Raw genomic sequence first — 18,010 nt, 5'->3', positions numbered from 1 at the left:
ATTTGATAAATCCTGATTTACAGGATTTACTAAATACTATTCAGGTTAATTCCTGATTGAAACCAAGCAACCCCTTAGAGTGGATGATGACATAGAAAATGAACAACCTAAAATGTTAAAGATGAGATTTGGATCTACAAAATGATGCTCTTCTTCATAAAAAAAGAACTCATGGTGCTCAAAATTCTAGATGTCCCACAACTAACTCTATCTTGCCCTCCTTAACTCGGTGACCCGAAGAAACACTAGTTGCTCTTACTGATTGTGGTCTTCTATGGTTCCCAAGTTAAGATGCAATGCCATCACCTTAGCCAGATTTCTATAAAGCAGCCGTCACTATTAGCCTATCTTGAATGCCAATTATGTCGGCCTCATCCACCTTTGTGTTCAAAAATCTCATAGCACCGGCCTAGATCTTTGTCGGAAACACGCAAACAAACTATATCTACTATGTTGGAAACGACCTACATTGTTTCGTTTGGATAAATCAATCTGCAACTAGGCAAATTTGGTTTTGTTTAGAAACAAGAACAAGTCAATGTTCATGCCATTATATTCTTGTTGCTAAAGAACTTCAAGATCTAAGGGTATTAATTTGCTTTAATGGACAAGGTTTGAGTCTAATTCGATGTTGACTCGACTAGAATATCTTTAATCTGAATTTGTTATGTTTATTAAGTGAGGACAAAATATTTATTTCAAACTCAACTTGACCCTAACCTTCTTAACCCAAACATGACTTGTTTAACTTATTTATTATATAGATTATGCATTTTTTTTAGATCAAAGTCATCCAAGTAACCAAATATAACTTGTAAAATCACGTTAGCCTAACCTTAACTATTCTAAAATGAACCTGAGTAATAATTAGGTCATTTTTTGAATTCTTTGGATCAAACTAAATCTAATCTAAATAATAATTGAATTATAATTTACACCAAATCTGACCTAAATACTAGTAGATCTGCTTAAACTCGAATGTTTTAAGTTAGATTTGGGTCAGATTATTAGTTGGATCATTTAATGGCACCTCTAGAAAAGAACAGGTTGTCACATCTATCCTCATTAATCTCAAATGATTCCATAAAGAACCAATTCCCTCTGCAATTCTAAGATTTCGTTGATTTTGTAGATTTCAAAACTAATGTTGACATTAGAGACATAGATCATAACAATTCTTTTATAGATTTTAATTTTTTTCCAATCGAGTATTGTTCCACAAGTTGAAACTTTTGATGATAAAGTAGCACATACTTATAAGGTCTTGAAAATATTATTTTCAGATTGGCGAATCTTTAAAAGACCCACAAACTGCATACCCAACACAAAATGTGGCAGCATCACCCCCATCTTCGTCTTTTCATTTTGATGTAAATTTTGGATGTACTAATTTCAATATTATTTAAGTAAATGATAATAATGACATGTTCGAGGATATTATCACATGTTAGTAAAGCTTAGCATCAATTTAAAAATCTCTCTCTTATGCTGTGGATGTTTTATGCAAGTCTTATATGAAAAAATAATGAAAGATATGGGAACTATCATAGCTATAACATTGACTGATGTTGTACCTGATAGTATCTGGGCTTGTCTCCACCCTTAAGTCTATCGAAAGCATGGATTAAGCTCTTTAAGCGGCCATTAATCAAGCTTATTTTTTGTTACTTCACTTTTGATCCAGTGCACAGGAAGGAACCTGTTGAGAGATTGTGGTTGAATGGATGGTCGTAACCTCTATTGGATTAACTTACAAGCTCAATCTTAAGGACAAGGTCACTAGAAGAGAAGGATTCATGCCTCAAATGAGGCAATGATTGAGGCTTGCTCATACATTTCATTATAAAGATTTTCATTAACTATTGTCATATCAAATGATAATTCCTAAATTTTCAACCATTTGATGTGCTTCAAATGGATAGTTCTTGAAGTAGTACTTGACATTAACAGTGTCGTTTGTCTCTACAGTTTCTTCAAACAGATGTGATCAGAGGTTTGATTTCTTTCATTGGGTGAGCAAAGATCTATGACATTAATGGTGATTATAGAAATTGAGATTTGTGCAATTTAGGCGATGATCACAGGGTTGGCGGATGAAGATTACTGCGAGAAGGAAATCTTTTGAGGTTCAATAGCATGAATTCGCCCAACTCAATATGGGTACCCTAAAGCTAGCTTGAGTAGCTATGAACTCAACCTATCCTACTAGCTAAACTCGCCAAGCTCATAGTAAACCTGCCCAATGCAAGATGAGTTTGTCAGGTTAAATTTGCACATTGTAGCCCCCGAAGCTCGAGAACTACTCAGTAAATATGACGAGTTAGAGCAGTGAGCTTCCATAAATTTGGCTACAAGTCCAATTGTTTAGTCAGGTTGCACACATGGGGCCTCTATGTACTTTTGTTATTCATGTTACTTAAATATGTAGTTTTTTCTGTAGTGCTCAAATCTCAACTTAAAATTATAAATAATGGGTTGTGGAAGGAGCCCTGGTAATGCAATTTCTTTTAAATGATATATTTTAGTTAAAATCTCAGATCTTTGTACTCTAAACTCTTCTTTATTTCCCTCTCTTACTCATTCTCTCATATCATCACTTAGTATTAGTAGGATTTTGATGTAATTCATGAACAATTCCGGTTTCAACATTCTCAGAAATGCATTAAGCATAAAATTTATGCCAAGATTCAAAAGAGACATGAAAGTTCTATTAAAACAAAATTTGCAAATTATTCAAGCTTAATTTAATCCTATTTACAGCCAAAGGGGCCGTAACATGTTCTTCTTTAATTAGGAACAGGATCTCATTGTTTTATTAGCATCTGAACTATTCCAGTCTATTAAATACCAACTTAAACATTATTATTTGCGTATTAAACAATTGAATATTTATGTAGGATTTCAGTTTGTTTGATTCTTGTCTGATTTCCCTTTATAATTTCCATCAATTTGAACTTTTTATTATATACGAGAGATGTGGACTATTTTCCAATGAGGATTTTCAGCATGATCCATAATGAGAGCATTGCTATTACTTCCTGGAAGCCTAGCCATTTCTAGATTTTCCGTCTCTGTTTGCCATAGTTCAGGCATTTTCCAACACAGGGTACTAGTTAAAATCCTCTAACCTTTTTAAAAAAATTATAGCACTAGCAGTATGGAATGGAGAATGTGAATTCATACAGCTTATCCCAAATAGTTGGACATGCTTTGCACCTTTGGCATATTGAAAATACCACAATTCAAATTACTTGTGTTTATAATGTTTTTGGATTTTGATTTCACCTCCGAATCATGTTAAATGTTGGAAATCAGGAAATTTTATTTTGCACTGTATTTTTATGCATTTTACAATTAAAAAGTTTTATTTGCCAACCCTATTATAACTTCTTTAAGTACTTTAGACCTCTTAGCTGTTATACAAGTAAGGGAGAACCATTTCCTATAAAATTCTTGTACAGGTACATATCGGTTAACATTTTAGATGGTATTTTTTTAAGTTATTTATTTTATTTTATTTTATTTTAGTATTGTTAAACTATGATTTTTTCTTGATTGTTTTTCTACAGCAATCACATTTCTTTGATTATAAGTTTATTTTACTCTCTCTCTCTTGTTGATATGATTGGGTTGGACATTGTTGCTTGAGAAAAGTATACTTATCTTTTAAAGTTTTGTTATCTAAGTTGCGCACAATAACAATGAGAATGTTTCTTTGAATGTGTGACAATTAGGAAGATACAATTAAGAAATGATTGTATTAGAGTAATGGTCTGAATGATTTCTATAAAAAAATGATAATTGAACATAAAATTAGGTGGTTTAGATTTGAATGATAATGGTTGAAAATACACCCATTAGACAAATAATTAAACGTAGGATTAGAGGGAGAATGAGTTAACCTATGGTAACATTGTATAGAAGTAGCCCAAATTATTTTAGATGAGGCTAATGATAATGATGATGTGGATGACATTCTTCTCTTAGCATGTTGAACATGTAATGAAAAATCATACCCTTCTAATTTCCACAAAAATTTGTTGGCATTTTATTTACCTTGTTTAAAATTGTATTAGTATATGATTGCTATTGATTTTTTTATTTCTAACAATTACTTTTGTATCCAAAATAGTAAAGATCCTCACAAGCAGTGTAAGACCAATTATCCTCCCTGTAACGCCATCCTGATTCAAGAAAGTGTGCTGTGTGTTTTTCTTACAAATTTTATATTTTTCCAGTTGAAAAGATGATATGAAGAAGCTCAAAAGTAACTCTAAATCATGGAAGGAATGAAATTTCCAAAGCGATATGTGATTGTCGTCTTGACATTTTTATGCACAAATGTTTTCTACATCGAGCGAATGGGCTTTTCAGTTGCGTACACCGCTGCTGCCAATTCCATTGGTATAAATCAATCTAGCAAAGGTCTGATACTCTCAACATTCTACTATGGGTATGTTCTTTCACAAATCCCTGGTGGATGGGCTGCACAACGTTTCGGAGGCAGGCGCATCTTGCTTTTGTCATTTCTCACTTGGTCCTCCATATGTGCCTTAGTTCCATTGAACCCAAACAAAGTCGTCGTATTGGTGATCTCCCGTCTTCTTGTCGGGGCGGCTCAAGGCTTCATTTTTCCTTCTATCCACACAATTCTGGCACAATGGATCCCACCCCATGAGCGTTCCCGATCCGTTTCTCTTACCACTTCTGGCATGTATCTTGGTGCAGCCGCAGCCATGCTTTTGCTTCCAGGTTTGATTAAACTTCAAGGTCCTCAGTCCATATTTTATGTTGAAGCGGCATTGGGCTTCACTTGGTGCATCCTTTGGTTAAAGTTTGCAAGTGACCCATCTAATTCCTACCACCCCAAGGCAACAGCATTACCAATTAAAGAGAAGGGGAATTTGCAGCATCTATCAAAAATCCCATGGACAAGGATGATGTGCAGCTTGCCAGTTTGGGCGATTGTGGTGAACAACTTCACTTTTCACTATGCATTATATGTTTTGATGAACTGGCTTCCAACTTACTTTGAGCTTGGACTTCAACTCAGTCTTCAGGAGATGGGATCATCAAAGATGCTACCTTATCTGAACATGTTCATTTTTTCTAATGTGGGTGGAGTAGTAGCTGATCACCTCATCACAAGGAGGATCTTATCCGTGACAAAAACCCGCAAGCTTCTCAATACCGTCGGATTCGTTGTTTCCGCATTCGCTTTATTTTGCCTACCTCTATTTAAAACCTCTGCTGGGACTGTGCTTTGTTCTTCAGTTTCTTTGGGTTTCTTGGCATTGGGGAGAGCTGGATTTGCTGTGAACCATTTGGATATAGCTCCAGGTTATGCTGGGATTGTGATGGGAGTTTCAAATACAGCTGGGACATTAGCAGGTATCATTGGCGTTGGAATCACTGGGAGGATTCTGGAGATTGCTAACATTAATGATAGGCATCTATCTAGTCCAGAGAGCTGGAAGCCAGTATTCTTTATTCCAGGTTATCTTTGCATTTTTAGTTCTGTAATTTTCTTAATGTTCTCAAGAGGGGAAAGAATATTTGATTGAAAATGTATCTTTATAGATATTTATTGCAGTCATGCTAAATAAAATCATTATATTTGATATGATTTTGAGAGCATTTATTGAATTTTAAATCAATTTTTTTTTTCTTTTCCAATTAACCTCAATCAAATGGGGAATCTTGCAGAGGAATCTTACAGAGGTCAACACCATTTTTAGATCCTTTTTTCTAACTCTAAGCAAGAAATTTCATTCCAATCCATATTGTCATTTTTTATTGTTATTTATTGGAAGATTTTTTTGGTGAATTTTTTTATAGTATTAGCTATCGAATATTCTATGTACGAGCCACCAATGTTTGAAGAAAGACTGGAAATAGAAAAAGAAAGTCAATCCTATAACAAAAATTCAAAATCTTTGAGTGAGTTGTGTTCAACTCGATAATTAATGAATTGAGCTGAATAAAATTGTAGCAAATTCATGTTTATGATTGTACACAAAAATTGAGGAGCAGGAATCATAAGGAGATCCAATGGTTTAGGAGAATAATGATATTAAAGGGTAGATCCACTAATAGAAGATCTGGGGAACTCAAATGCTCGACCAGATGAATCAAACACAAGGCCAATGGATTACGAGGATGAGCAGTGGCACGAGCCAAGTGACTCGCCCAGTCACAAGATAAATGATCATTCAAATCTAACACTCTGATCAATCAAGCCCGATGAAGGGACATCCATCAGATCTTATGAGAACCCCGAGACGACCAACAACCTCTGTGTAAGGGCAGGCTACTTGTCGTATTACGACAATTCACCTTTTGCCCGATATCCTTACTTCACTCTGCCGACAGAAGCTCTTCGATGAGAGTCAATGGTCGATGACCATTACACATACCGATCGTCAAGACCTAGCCAATCAGCTCTATCGACTCCTAGTCGGTAGGAAGACGAGCCGACCGATAGCTTCTACAGACCTAGCCTTCCAATTACATAAACTGAACCACTTGCTCCCCAACTGTACACCTGCCGGGACTTTGATAACACAGCTGAGCGATAGAGAACACCAAATCCAGTCAACCTACAAAACTCGAAGGCCTACCAAGCCCAGCCAATCGATCTCGGAGCAACTAAGCCTTGAGCAAAATTCCTAGAATAATATGTATAGTCCCCACCAAATAGGGGCGTAAATGTAACTCTATCTATTGCACCATCTTTGCTTATAAATAGGGAATCATTTCATGAATAAACAGCTACACAATTCTCTCAATCTATTGTTCATTATTGTGCACTCTCTCTCTCTCTCACACACACTCATATTCTACACTCTATTCCTTAGGTGTGCTTCTCAGGTCGTTTCGGATTCAACACTGACAATCAAGCACTGCTTGAAGGAAGTCTAGAAAAATAAAAGAAACCATTTGAACTCCTCTGTTTACGGCTCATCACAAGCAGCTAACTCAGATCACTTTTTTTTTATTTGAATAAAACATATTTAATATATTAAAGCAAATAATATTTAATTTTTATATTGTCTTGGCATCATTCAACTGCCAACACTAGCGATAGTTAGCATTCAGCAAGCAATAGTTAACGGCTACCAATAATACTATTTATTTTAAAAATATTCAAAATACCTAAAAATTATTTTAAATATTTTAATTAATAAGTTGAATTATAAAATAAATAGATAAACCAAATGCTATGTTCTATAAAATAAAAAATATATATTTTTTAAAAAAAATAAATTATTTATGTAGCAAAGGCAACAGAAACACGTGCATGGAACATCTGAATTTCATGAACATATTGGAATGAAAATCTAATGGTTAAAGTTTTAAAAAAAAGAAATTTAGGGTTCAAAATATCATAACATGAAGTATATAATCATCATAGCCTAAAATAGTTTTCATAGGTTCGGCAAGGTATAATCAATTATTTCAATAAGTTTGGGGAGTTTTTAAAACCCATTTGATAAAAAAAAAATACTAATTAGAAAATTAAGGAATTTTGTCAAAGAAATATTTTTCCTAAATTCGCCACCCTTCAATGCATTTAAGCTTAAACTTTCGTGCAATTTGACTCGCAAGGTAAGTTCATAATCCGTTTGAGGCCACTGCAACTGTTTGAAGAAACAGCTAGCTACAAAAAAAAAAAAAAAAAAAAAAAAAAAAATTGTTTAAAAAGATACAAAGACTATTACATATTTTATTTTCAAAAAATCAAACCACAGCTTTTTAACAGTCACCACACTAAGGCAGGTCAAGTTGCAAATTGCAACTTTCTATTGCAACATTTTGAAAAAACCAGACTAAACACAATTTTACCAAACACAAAAGTGTATGGCGACACTACAACACAATGCTGCCCCCAAAAAAGCCAAAAATTTAATGAAGACGCCTCAAAATCACCGAAATCCTATTTTTCTTCACATTATTGAGCCAATATTCTTAGCCGAACCACAGATCATTAAATCTCAAAATGAAATTCAATGGCACCAGGCATCATCTTCCTTCAGAACTAGCTACGTTCCAAACGCTTGGCCTGAACTCAACCTGAGGAATTCGCTCGCTAGGGAGCTCAAGGGTGGTTCCGTGAAGCTGAATTGAGAGCTTGGTTTGGCCAGTTGCGCCAACAGACCAGCGCCATTGAGGCAAGTGAGATTGTTATCTGTAGAGATGATGAGCCTGCTGGATTTGATGCTACACCTGCTAAAGATTGTCTTAGTTCACTCTAGCGTAATGGCCCTATGAAGACCAGAATTTAATTGCAGGTCTATTATTGGCCCAAGCAACTCGGTGATTGTCAAAAATGGCTGAGGCTATAGGACATATTCAAGGGCGTTCAAGAAGAAGGCCTCCCAACAGTTAACTCAACCGTCCTAATATGACTCCTGATCGAGCAATATGGCCATGCATTAGCAATGGCTAATAGTTGGATTTGCACCAATTCAATATATCAAATTATTTTCGAACCATGCAATTGAAGAGAGAGAGAGAGAGAGAGGCTACAATACTTGCAAGTGGTGTTGACACAAGCACTGAAACCATGCGACGCGATCTACAAGACAGCGGGACAACAGGAATAGCCCATAATCACGGCGCACAACCTCCCGTCATTCCTCCGCCTACCCAAAAATCCACATACCCTCATCATACCCGAGTCATTCCTGCCATAATTTCTAAACCTAAATATATAACTTTCAAACCCAAACTTTTCTCTCCCGTCATTCCTCCGCCTACCCAAAAATCCACATCATACCCGAGTCATTCCTGCCATAATTCTAAACCTAAATATATAACTTTCAAACCCCAACTTTTCCGGGGTCACCGAAAATTCACCCAGGTAAACCTTTCTAGCTCCATTGAAAATTTACCTCGATATCTACCACCAAAATCTAAGCCCCTGACCAACCTTGATTTACAATCTTACATCTAGCTGCAATAGAGATTTGTCGCCCTTAAGAGAAAATAATCTGATGATGTCACTTATAGCTACAATGGTAACTTGTCAGATTGATTGAAGAAAAATGAATCAATTCCACCGAAAAGTATTTAGTAACAAAAGAATAAATATCATGATGATTTGACATGAAATATCAAAGTAGAAGTCGGGAATTTAGAGTAAAAGTGGATTTATAAGATTTTGACGGTCACATGGACCAAGATGAGTTCTAGTGGCTCCAAATAATGGAATGGATCTTAAAGTACAAGGATGTTCCACCAAACAAAATGATAAAGCTAGTCGCCACTAGGTTAAAGAATAATGCATTTCTGTGATGAGAAAACTTGAAACGCTTACACCAACATTAGCCAAAATCTCTAAATGATCAAAAGATTAAATGAAAGATATATAGCAAGTACCTACCAGTACAATACATGTGTGATATGTTCTTAAAACTTCACCGGTTACATTAGAAAGATCTCTCAATAGAGGAATACAAAAACAAGTTCATGTTAATGTTTGAGCTAGTGGAGCCCGAAGACAACCCAATAGCTCGATATTTGAGGGGATTGAGATCGTTCATTGGCACTATGATGGTTTTGAAGCCTTATTCGACATTACAAGATATCCAAACATTAGCCCTGAATGTGAAAAGACAACACAACGATATTAAGTTCACACCACCACTCAAATAGAGATCAATCAACAGAACAAGCAGCCAGTTATCTAAGATAAAATTAGGATATAATGCAAGTACCTAGCAGTAAATTACAAACAATATATGTTCTTCGGACTTCACTAGTTACAATAGAAAGATCTCTCAATTGAGGAAAGCACAACAAAGTTCGAGCAGCTTATGTTGAAGTGCGAGACAGTGAAGCCCGATGAGGAAACCATAGCTCGATATTTGAGAAGATTAAGATCTTCCTTTGGCAATATTGTACAATTGCAGCCTTATTAGACATTATAAGATGACCAGACCTTAACACTGAAGGTGAAGAGAGAACACGGCAATATTAGTCTACAACATCCTTCAAATAGAGTTCAGTCATCATATCAACTAGTCAGAGTACACCTAATTGAACACACAACCCAACCCAGACAGAGTGGAGAAAATGTGATGATAGCGAGCTCTCCCAAATTCATTCCCTGGGAATAAATGCTTCGAGTGTAATGATTTTGGCCACATCACGTTTGATTGCCCAAACAAGAAGGTGGTCTCTTTCAATGAGCAGGAAACAATTGCAGAAACGTACAATTACACAAGAGAAAATAAAGTGTTAAAGAGGAGTCTTAACTTCCAACTGGCGAGAGACGATGCTAATGATTCAAGCCAAGCTTAAGAAACATATTACAAAAGAATTAACAATAATTATATTGGAAGATAGTGAGCCCGAGGAACTGATAATCAAAAAGGGATAGCCCATATTGGGAGAGTTATCGATCATCATAACTAATAGTACCATCTGGGTGATTTCCATTGAAAGTGCTCCAGTCTGTCATATATTTCAATCCAAAGTCGGTTCCTCCAAACTTATTTAACATATATTCCCAACTGAGTGTGATGAGTAAAAAAAGTAGATTACAGATCTAATGGCTCAAGACCCGCTTTGTGAGAATACCCATCTATATGCAGTTTCAACTCTTTTTGTGCCAAAAAATGATGTACATGTATTCTATCAAGAGAATTTTAAAAGGATGTACTTGTTTCAAAGTTATTTTACATGCATGTGAGCATAGATTTTTGAGACTACGATAGAAGACTCTGCTACCTGGGAAAATCGATTCCAAAAGCTTCCATAAAATAAGACAAAGCCTCTCCTACTTGGGAAAATGATTCAAAGTTATTTTACATGCATGTGAGCATAGATTTTGTAGTGAGACTACGATATAAGACTCTCCTACCTGGGAAAATCGATTCCAAAAGCCTCCATAGAATAAGACAAAGCCTCTCCTACCTGGGAAAATGACGCGAACACTGAAACCATGTGCAACGATTCCTACTATCACAAAGTTGTCCACGATCGCGGTAAATATCCCTCACGTGATGAAATCCAGATAAATTCCAGCATTTTTTTTTTCTTTTTACATTTCTTTCTGATTTTTTATTTCTTATTATGCTTTTTCCATGAGGCAATAATATGCATCTTGTTATTTTCCATTTTGAAGAACTTTTGTATTATTTTGAGTAGTATAAATATTGTCATATATGATTATTTGCATGAGTGTTATTTGTTCTTCCTTTTGGAAGTGTGTGTTTGTATCTTGCACAATAACATGTGATAAAACCTCCTTGCCACCCAAACATTGCCGATTCAAAGTTCCCTTTGTTGAATTCAACCAAGACAGTCATCACGGCATCAAACTAGTTGTCCAACAACATATATCCCCTCAATCTCTTCCAAACGTGTCAGCCACACAAATTAGCTTTCCCTCACTATTCCACAATCACCTCTCCGCAAAATCCGCTTCTCAAATACCTTCTAGGAGCCTTAAAGTGATATCAGGAGTGGAGAGTTTTGATTGGTAAAGTGTAGTTAATAATGAACCACCATTAAGCTTGGGTTTAGCCATCATTTAAAAATCATTAGGCTATGGCAAAGGTTAATTTGTTGTATGGATTAGCTAATTTTGGCCCAACAAATTAAAATGGATCATGATAACCCATTTTCCAACTATGGCAATACCTTAGACTCAACTGGACTAACATCTTGAACTAAAATCAAGTTCAAAGGTTTAGTTCAACCAATTGGTTGAGCTAAACTGCATAGGAAGTGAGTGTTGTCCATTTGGACTCAAACAGAAGGAAGCAAACCATTTTTATTAAGTTGACCAACATAGAGTATTGAAAATATGATGAGATGAACTAAAACTATTCTCGTAACGCTCTTGGCTACGATTTCTTTCAAGTATTTAGTTTGATTTAGCAATTTGGTTAAACTATTTGGGAAATAGTTGTCTCTATTTAGTGAGAAAATTCGACTTCTTTGACCAAAAATGATGAGACTTGATGAAATAAAAATAATTCAATTAAATCATATTACACATCCTAAAAAACCTTCATGTTCAATTGCTAGAATTAATTTCATATTTGTTGCCATATTTAAAAGTTGTTAGTCAACTGAGTTTATTTAAGTCAATTAGAATTAATTAGCTTAGCCAATGGATACTTCCCTGTTTAAACTATTAACATGAATTACATAAAGTACGTATTGGCCAAATTGATCAATTTAACAAACTATTCAAGTCTCTATAGCCAAGTTAGGTCAATTGAAGTAAAAAAGGATATTAACCATATTGCATTTTAGTGTTACCATTCCTCTCAGCCAAGACAGAAATAAATAATTAGTTTGCCCTACTAAATTTTTTGATAATGATAACTAACAAATAACCTCCATGGTGACCACTTCTGCCTAATGTCTTCAACAAACCCAATCATTAGGCTTTTTTAATGCCCCACAACCTTGAATTATAATAGTAACCAACTATGAGCCACTTTTCCTGGATGCCTGAGCAGCAACAAAGTGCAACGGCAATTCTTCTTCTCTATACCATTGCTAGAGATAAACTATTGTCACATGGGGTCACTCCACGCCAGCAGGGCTCATTTGCAATGACAAGTGATCCAGCACACCTCCATGTCTTCAATCATTTTGCTTAATATCAGGGAGCCGGTTGCAATAAGACGCGTTCAAGAGCATTCAAGAGCGTCGTGAATTAGCTACAAATCCAAATTCTTTAGCTCCGGACTGCCTCGTGTATCAGTATATTGACCACTTACTAGCCACAATAAACCTATTGGTCTCAAAAACATTATATATGAGAAAAACAACCAGAGCAAAATGATTAGTGTACGCATTCTACTAATTAAATGGAAGAAGAAGACTAATATTTTCCGCGAGGATGAGTTCTATGCCCATCTTTCTCCTTGTTCTCATCTGTTAACATATAACTATTTTAACATTGGCCCTAAAGTTATCTATTCCAATGAACTACACGTAGATATTGGAGTAATTGAATCCGAAGCCAACATTTTTGCTAAATCAGACGTGTCGTGTTGAAGCAGATGGTGAGTTCAACTCTAGACCTAGTTTACACTACAAGGGCTTCTTTTAGACATAGTCTAAGTTGCAAATAACTTCACCCAAGAGAAAGAAAAACTCCAGAGCTAATCTAAAGATAATAATAATTATGACCGAGTGAGGCCTCAACCTCCTGAACCAAGAGAACAAAATATGGATCGCTTGTCTTTTCATTGCTATTTTGATGATCTCATTCACACTCTACAGCACGTCAAAGTTCATGATAGCATGTTGATTAAATGCAACATAAACTAACACTAGCAAGAGAGATACTTTGATTCCTTAAAAAAACATCATTTTGAAACTCAAATAAGGTTGAAATACCAAGGGGATGTTTGGTACATACCATTTATGAGATTTAGCCATGGATTTAACTTAAATCCCCCCAAACATATTAAAAAAATAAAAAAATAAAAAAACAAAAAACTAAATCCAATGCTCCGTTAATTCAAAATTTATCGTGTTTCATCGATTTCTTCGCATTTTGTCTATCCTACAACGTAAATCCGAACTTATTAAATCCACCTACAAGACAGATTTATGGGACGTCGCTTGTCGTCTCTATAATCGCTCACGAGGTTAGATAAATCTCGGATTTGATAAAACCTGTTCAACGTAATTCCAAATTGTAGGCATACACCGCCTAAAAAAAGTTATATGAAATGCATATTCAACCGATTTACAGGATGCATTAAGAACCACACAATCAACTTCATCTGTTGATCTTAAAAGCAAATCATTTACACGAAATGTGAAAAACCAAACATATGTGAGTCCATCTTACCAGCTTAAGCCTGAACCCACTAGGCCTTTAAGATACGAGGCATAAGACTCAATGTTGAGTGATTGACACCCCCATGCAATCCTTATCTTCTACCAAGTTGTTAATAATAGGTTTAGCATCCAAACCATTTATGGAAAGAATCATGCGTGCCATTTATTATGAAGCAACAACTTAATCTGAACTCTAAAAGCCTTTATAAATATTCCATATCTGCTTGGAATGAGAAAACTTTGTACAGGAAACATTATGTCAAATCACTCTGTAAGCGTTTAAATACAAATCTCTTTCAAGAATGATTCCGTGGAGAAATTAATTCCAATTCAAGGCCAACAGAAATATCACCGAAGACTTAGTTAAAGTGGGTCTTGGTTAAAACACACGTTTTACCCCAAAAAAAAAAAAAACTTTCAAATAATCAAGCTGAAAAACAAAACAAAATTGTGATTGAATGTTGAAGCATTGAAGACATGCTTGGGCTGGTTTTTTTAGTTCAAAACACAAACATGACTTCTACTAGAAAGCAGATGGAATAAAGCTCATCGCTTCTTGGAAACACCAACAGTCTTTCTCCTGCTGCCAGTTGTTTTGGTGTGCTGCCCCCAAACAGTAGTGAGAACACGATGATTCAAATCATCCAAACCATTTATTATTAAGCAACATCATTATGTCAACTCAAAAAGCCTCTATAAATACCCCATATTTGAATGTAATGAGAAAGCTTTGGTCAGGAAACATTATCTTAAGTCACTCTATAAGCATTCTCATTCAATTTTCTTTCAAGACTTACTCTGTGAAGCAATTAATTCCAATTAAGACCAACAGAAATATCACTGAAAACTTAATTAAAGTGGATTATCTTAAGTCACTCTATAAGCATTCTCATTCAAATTTCTTTCAAGACTTAGTCTGTGAAGCAATTAATTCCAATTCAAGACCAACAGAAATATCACCGAAAACTTAATTAAAGTGATCTTGGTTAAAACACACATTTTATCCCAAAAAATAAAAATCTTTCAAATAATCAAGCTGAAAAACAAAATAAAATGGGACTTATAGTTTCAAAACACCAACATGACTTCTACTAGAAAGCAGATGGAATAAAGCTTATCGCTTCTTGGAAACACCAACAGTCTTCCCCCTCCTGCCAGTTGTTTTGGTGTGCTGCCCACGAACACGAAGACCCCAGTAGTGACGTAAACCCCGATGATTCCTGCATTTGATTGGAAAAAATGATGATGCGTACAAAAAAAAAATTTGTTTACAATGAGATTAATCTCTGCTTGACCACACCTCTCTTCTAATAACCAACATTACATTGCCAAAAAAAACCAGAGTATTGCAATTGCTTGAAGAAAAATTAGAAAAATATGGAGTTAACATTTTAAAACAGATTCAAATGTAAAATGGAAAAGGGAACGTATAATAAGCATAAAAACATTTTTACAAGCAAAAGAGTAGATTTAAGTGATCAGCAAACCAAATAAGTTCAGCCTCTTTATCCAATGAGCAGGAAGAGAAATAACCCAACAAATTTTATTGATAAAATCTGAATTCATACAATTTTCATTGCAAACTTGTTTAAAAAAAAAGAGTGGCCTTACAATCCATTTCTTCGAGTGATAGAAAGAATAAATCCTTGGAATTTCCACATTAGAAATTAGCATGCAACAATTTACTCTATTTTGCAATAGAGTCACACACCAAAACTTACCATAAAGCTACAGTATGTCAGTATGAGCTAATGTGGTATAAAAGAAAATTATTATTGGAAATTTCACGATTGAAAGATAACATAATAACATTGTTCCATCATTAATATCAGTTAAATTGGAATTACCAGCAGACAGACATGAAAAATCATAAGTTCTCAAAGCCTGAATGAAAACCAGCAACTCAAAATAAATCATGTAATTTGAAATATTTTACATTATAAGGCCACATTCCTAAAAGAAACACAGGTTCCTGCAAAAGACTGGCCTTACAATCCATTTCTTTAAGTGATAGAAAGAAAATCTTGGACTTGCCACATTAGAATTTGGCATGCAACAATTTACTCTATTTTGCAATAGAGGTACACACCAAACTTACCATAGTGCTACAGTATGTCAGTATGAACTAATGTGGAATTACAGAATATAATTATTGGAAATTTCAATATTGAAAGATAACATAATAACATTGTTCCATCATTAATACCAGTTAAATTGGAATCACTAGCAGACAGACATGAAAAATCATAAGTTCTCAAAGCCTTAATGAAATCCAACGACTCAAAATAAACCATGTAATTTGAAATATCTTACATTATAAGGCCTCATTTCTAAAAGAAACACTGGTTCCTGCAAAAGAACGTTCCGCCATTGGGAACATAACAGAACTTCCAATAGATTCTGACACACCAGAATCAAAAACAAGAGAGCCCGAGTTTATTCTTCATATATGATTTTCAAACGTGGATGAAGATGTTTATCTCCTAGTGTTTCGCCACTACTTGCTTATGAAAGGCGGGAGTACAAAGGATATAGAGCAGTTTAGTAATTCCTTCAACACTTTTGATAGAAATAAACGCATTTGAGCCGTATCTAACATATGGTATGCATTAAAACTTAAAAGCAAACTTCTGTTATTCTCATACACACACTTCCTAAAGCAACACAAAAGCTTAAAAATCCAAACTTTCACAATAAATTTGGTTAGATGATGACAGATAAGATTAAATTCTGCTCAAGAAACAATTCACGTAAATTAGCCTGCATATAATAGAAATCGAGTAGATAAAAATCAGGCTGAAACAGACCTGATTTTCTTCAAACGCTCCAGATCATCTCTGAGCTTCATGTCCAAAGCATTAGACACAACTTGAGAGTATCTCCCATCTTTGTAGTCCTTCTTCCTGTTTAAAAACCAGTCCGGGATTTTAAACTGACGGGGATTTGCTACAATCGTCATCAGATTCTCGAGTTCTGCTGCTGTAAGTTCTCCAGCTCTACAAATGCACATAATTAAAATCACATTAGAAAATTAATATTAAGTAAAAAAGACCAATCAAAGCCAAATTAAAATATTTAGAAGAAAAGCACAAAGAAACAGAGAAAGACTTCATGAACTATCAATCATCTAGCTAAGGTTGCATCTGCAAAATAGATGGCAAATGAAGAGATATGTGAAGAATACATGAAATGAACATGACTTCCATAAGCATGGAAACACAACAGAATAACTCCCATAATTGATGAATCAAAGACTACTGAGAAAATAAAAGTGTAAATCAAAAAAAAGAGAACCTCTTGTTCATGTCTACATCGGCCTTCTTGCAAACAATGTTGGCAAATCGGCGGCCAATACCCTTGATGGAGGTGAGCGCAAACATGATCTTTTTCTTCCCATCCACGTTCGTGTTAAGAACGCGAAGAATATGCTGAAAATCCTCGTTCGCGATAAGAGACTGAAATTAAATAGAAAAAATAAGAACTAGCGAATTTGAAAGACAAAAAACTGGCAGGCAAAGATTAAATAAGAAAGCTTCGATGATCGCAAGTAAGGAAAGGTATGTCCTCGCCATGGCTGCTAGCTTTCTCTTGCAACCCAAAGCTGCTGTTTCTCTGTACCGTCTCCTCGCAGACAGCCGCCGCTAGGGTTTTGGACAATTCCTAGCTTCGACATGAGCTTTATATTATATATGTGATAGTTAACCCTTTTGAAGATTTGCATACATGTCTATTAATTCTTTTGTATTTGCATTTCTAACATCTATATTTCAATTTTTACATATAAGCTACCTTATCAAAATTGCATAGAAATATAGATTTTACTTTCTAAAATTTTAAATAATGACAATTTATATTATATGAAAAATTTGGGGTATATAAGTATAAAAAATAAGATTTAGATGTTGGATATATAAATACAAAGTAAATGTCCCCAACTTTTATCTAGGAAAATTTACATAAATACCGTTTAATTTCTATGTATTTTCATATCTAATATCTAAACTTCCATTTTTACATATAGTTCATCTTATTTATGCATGAAAAGATGTATTTTAAATTTTCAAAATAAAATGATGATATTTTTTTTATGTGATAACTGATATGAAAGATTTAGGTGATGTAAATATAAGAAAATTAAGTTTAAATGTTAGATATATATAAGTAAATACATGGGGGGAAATAACTATAACAA

At 34.7% G+C, this 18,010-nt stretch overlaps 2 protein-coding genes across 2 annotated transcripts; one reads left to right on the top strand and one right to left on the bottom strand.

The window, feature by feature from the left end:
- Positions 1-4,238: 4,238 nt before the first annotated feature.
- LOC110030515 (probable anion transporter 6) lies at positions 4,239-5,616 on the top strand. Its single transcript, XM_020733258.1, has one exon. The coding sequence runs from the start codon at positions 4,281-4,283 to the stop codon at positions 5,562-5,564; it is 1,284 nt and encodes a 427-aa protein (XP_020588917.1). The 5' UTR covers positions 4,239-4,280; the 3' UTR covers positions 5,565-5,616.
- A 9,273-nt stretch (positions 5,617-14,889) lies between these two features.
- Positions 14,890-17,490, bottom strand: LOC110030519 (40S ribosomal protein S18-like). The gene is made up of 4 exons (XM_020733262.1): positions 17,388-17,490; positions 17,113-17,273; positions 16,626-16,814; positions 14,890-15,038 (listed from the first exon to the last, which is right to left on the bottom strand). The coding sequence occupies exons 1-4, from the start codon at positions 17,388-17,390 to the stop codon at positions 14,933-14,935; spliced, it is 459 nt and encodes a 152-aa protein (XP_020588921.1). The 5' UTR covers positions 17,391-17,490; the 3' UTR covers positions 14,890-14,932.
- Positions 17,491-18,010: the final 520 nt, after the last annotated feature.

The sequence above is a fragment of the Phalaenopsis equestris genome, unplaced genomic scaffold (genome assembly GCF_001263595.1).
Source record: "Phalaenopsis equestris unplaced genomic scaffold, ASM126359v1 Scaffold000732, whole genome shotgun sequence".
Taxonomy (NCBI): domain Eukaryota; kingdom Viridiplantae; phylum Streptophyta; class Magnoliopsida; order Asparagales; family Orchidaceae; genus Phalaenopsis; species Phalaenopsis equestris.
This window is presented reverse-complemented; position numbering and strand designations above follow the sequence as displayed.

Coding starts and splice junctions, on each gene's coding strand:
- LOC110030519 (XM_020733262.1), bottom strand. Junction 16,815..17,112: donor GATGTAGACATGAACAAGAG/GTTCTCTTTTTT, acceptor GTGCATTTGTAG/AGCTGGAGAACTTACAGCAG. Junction 15,039..16,625: donor GAGCGTTTGAAGAAAATCAG/GTCTGTTTCAGC, acceptor AATCAAATGCAG/GAATCATCGGGGTTTACGTC.
- LOC110030515 (XM_020733258.1), top strand. CDS start 4,281: ATGGAAGGAATGAAATTTCCAAAGCGATATGTGATTGTCGTCTTGACA.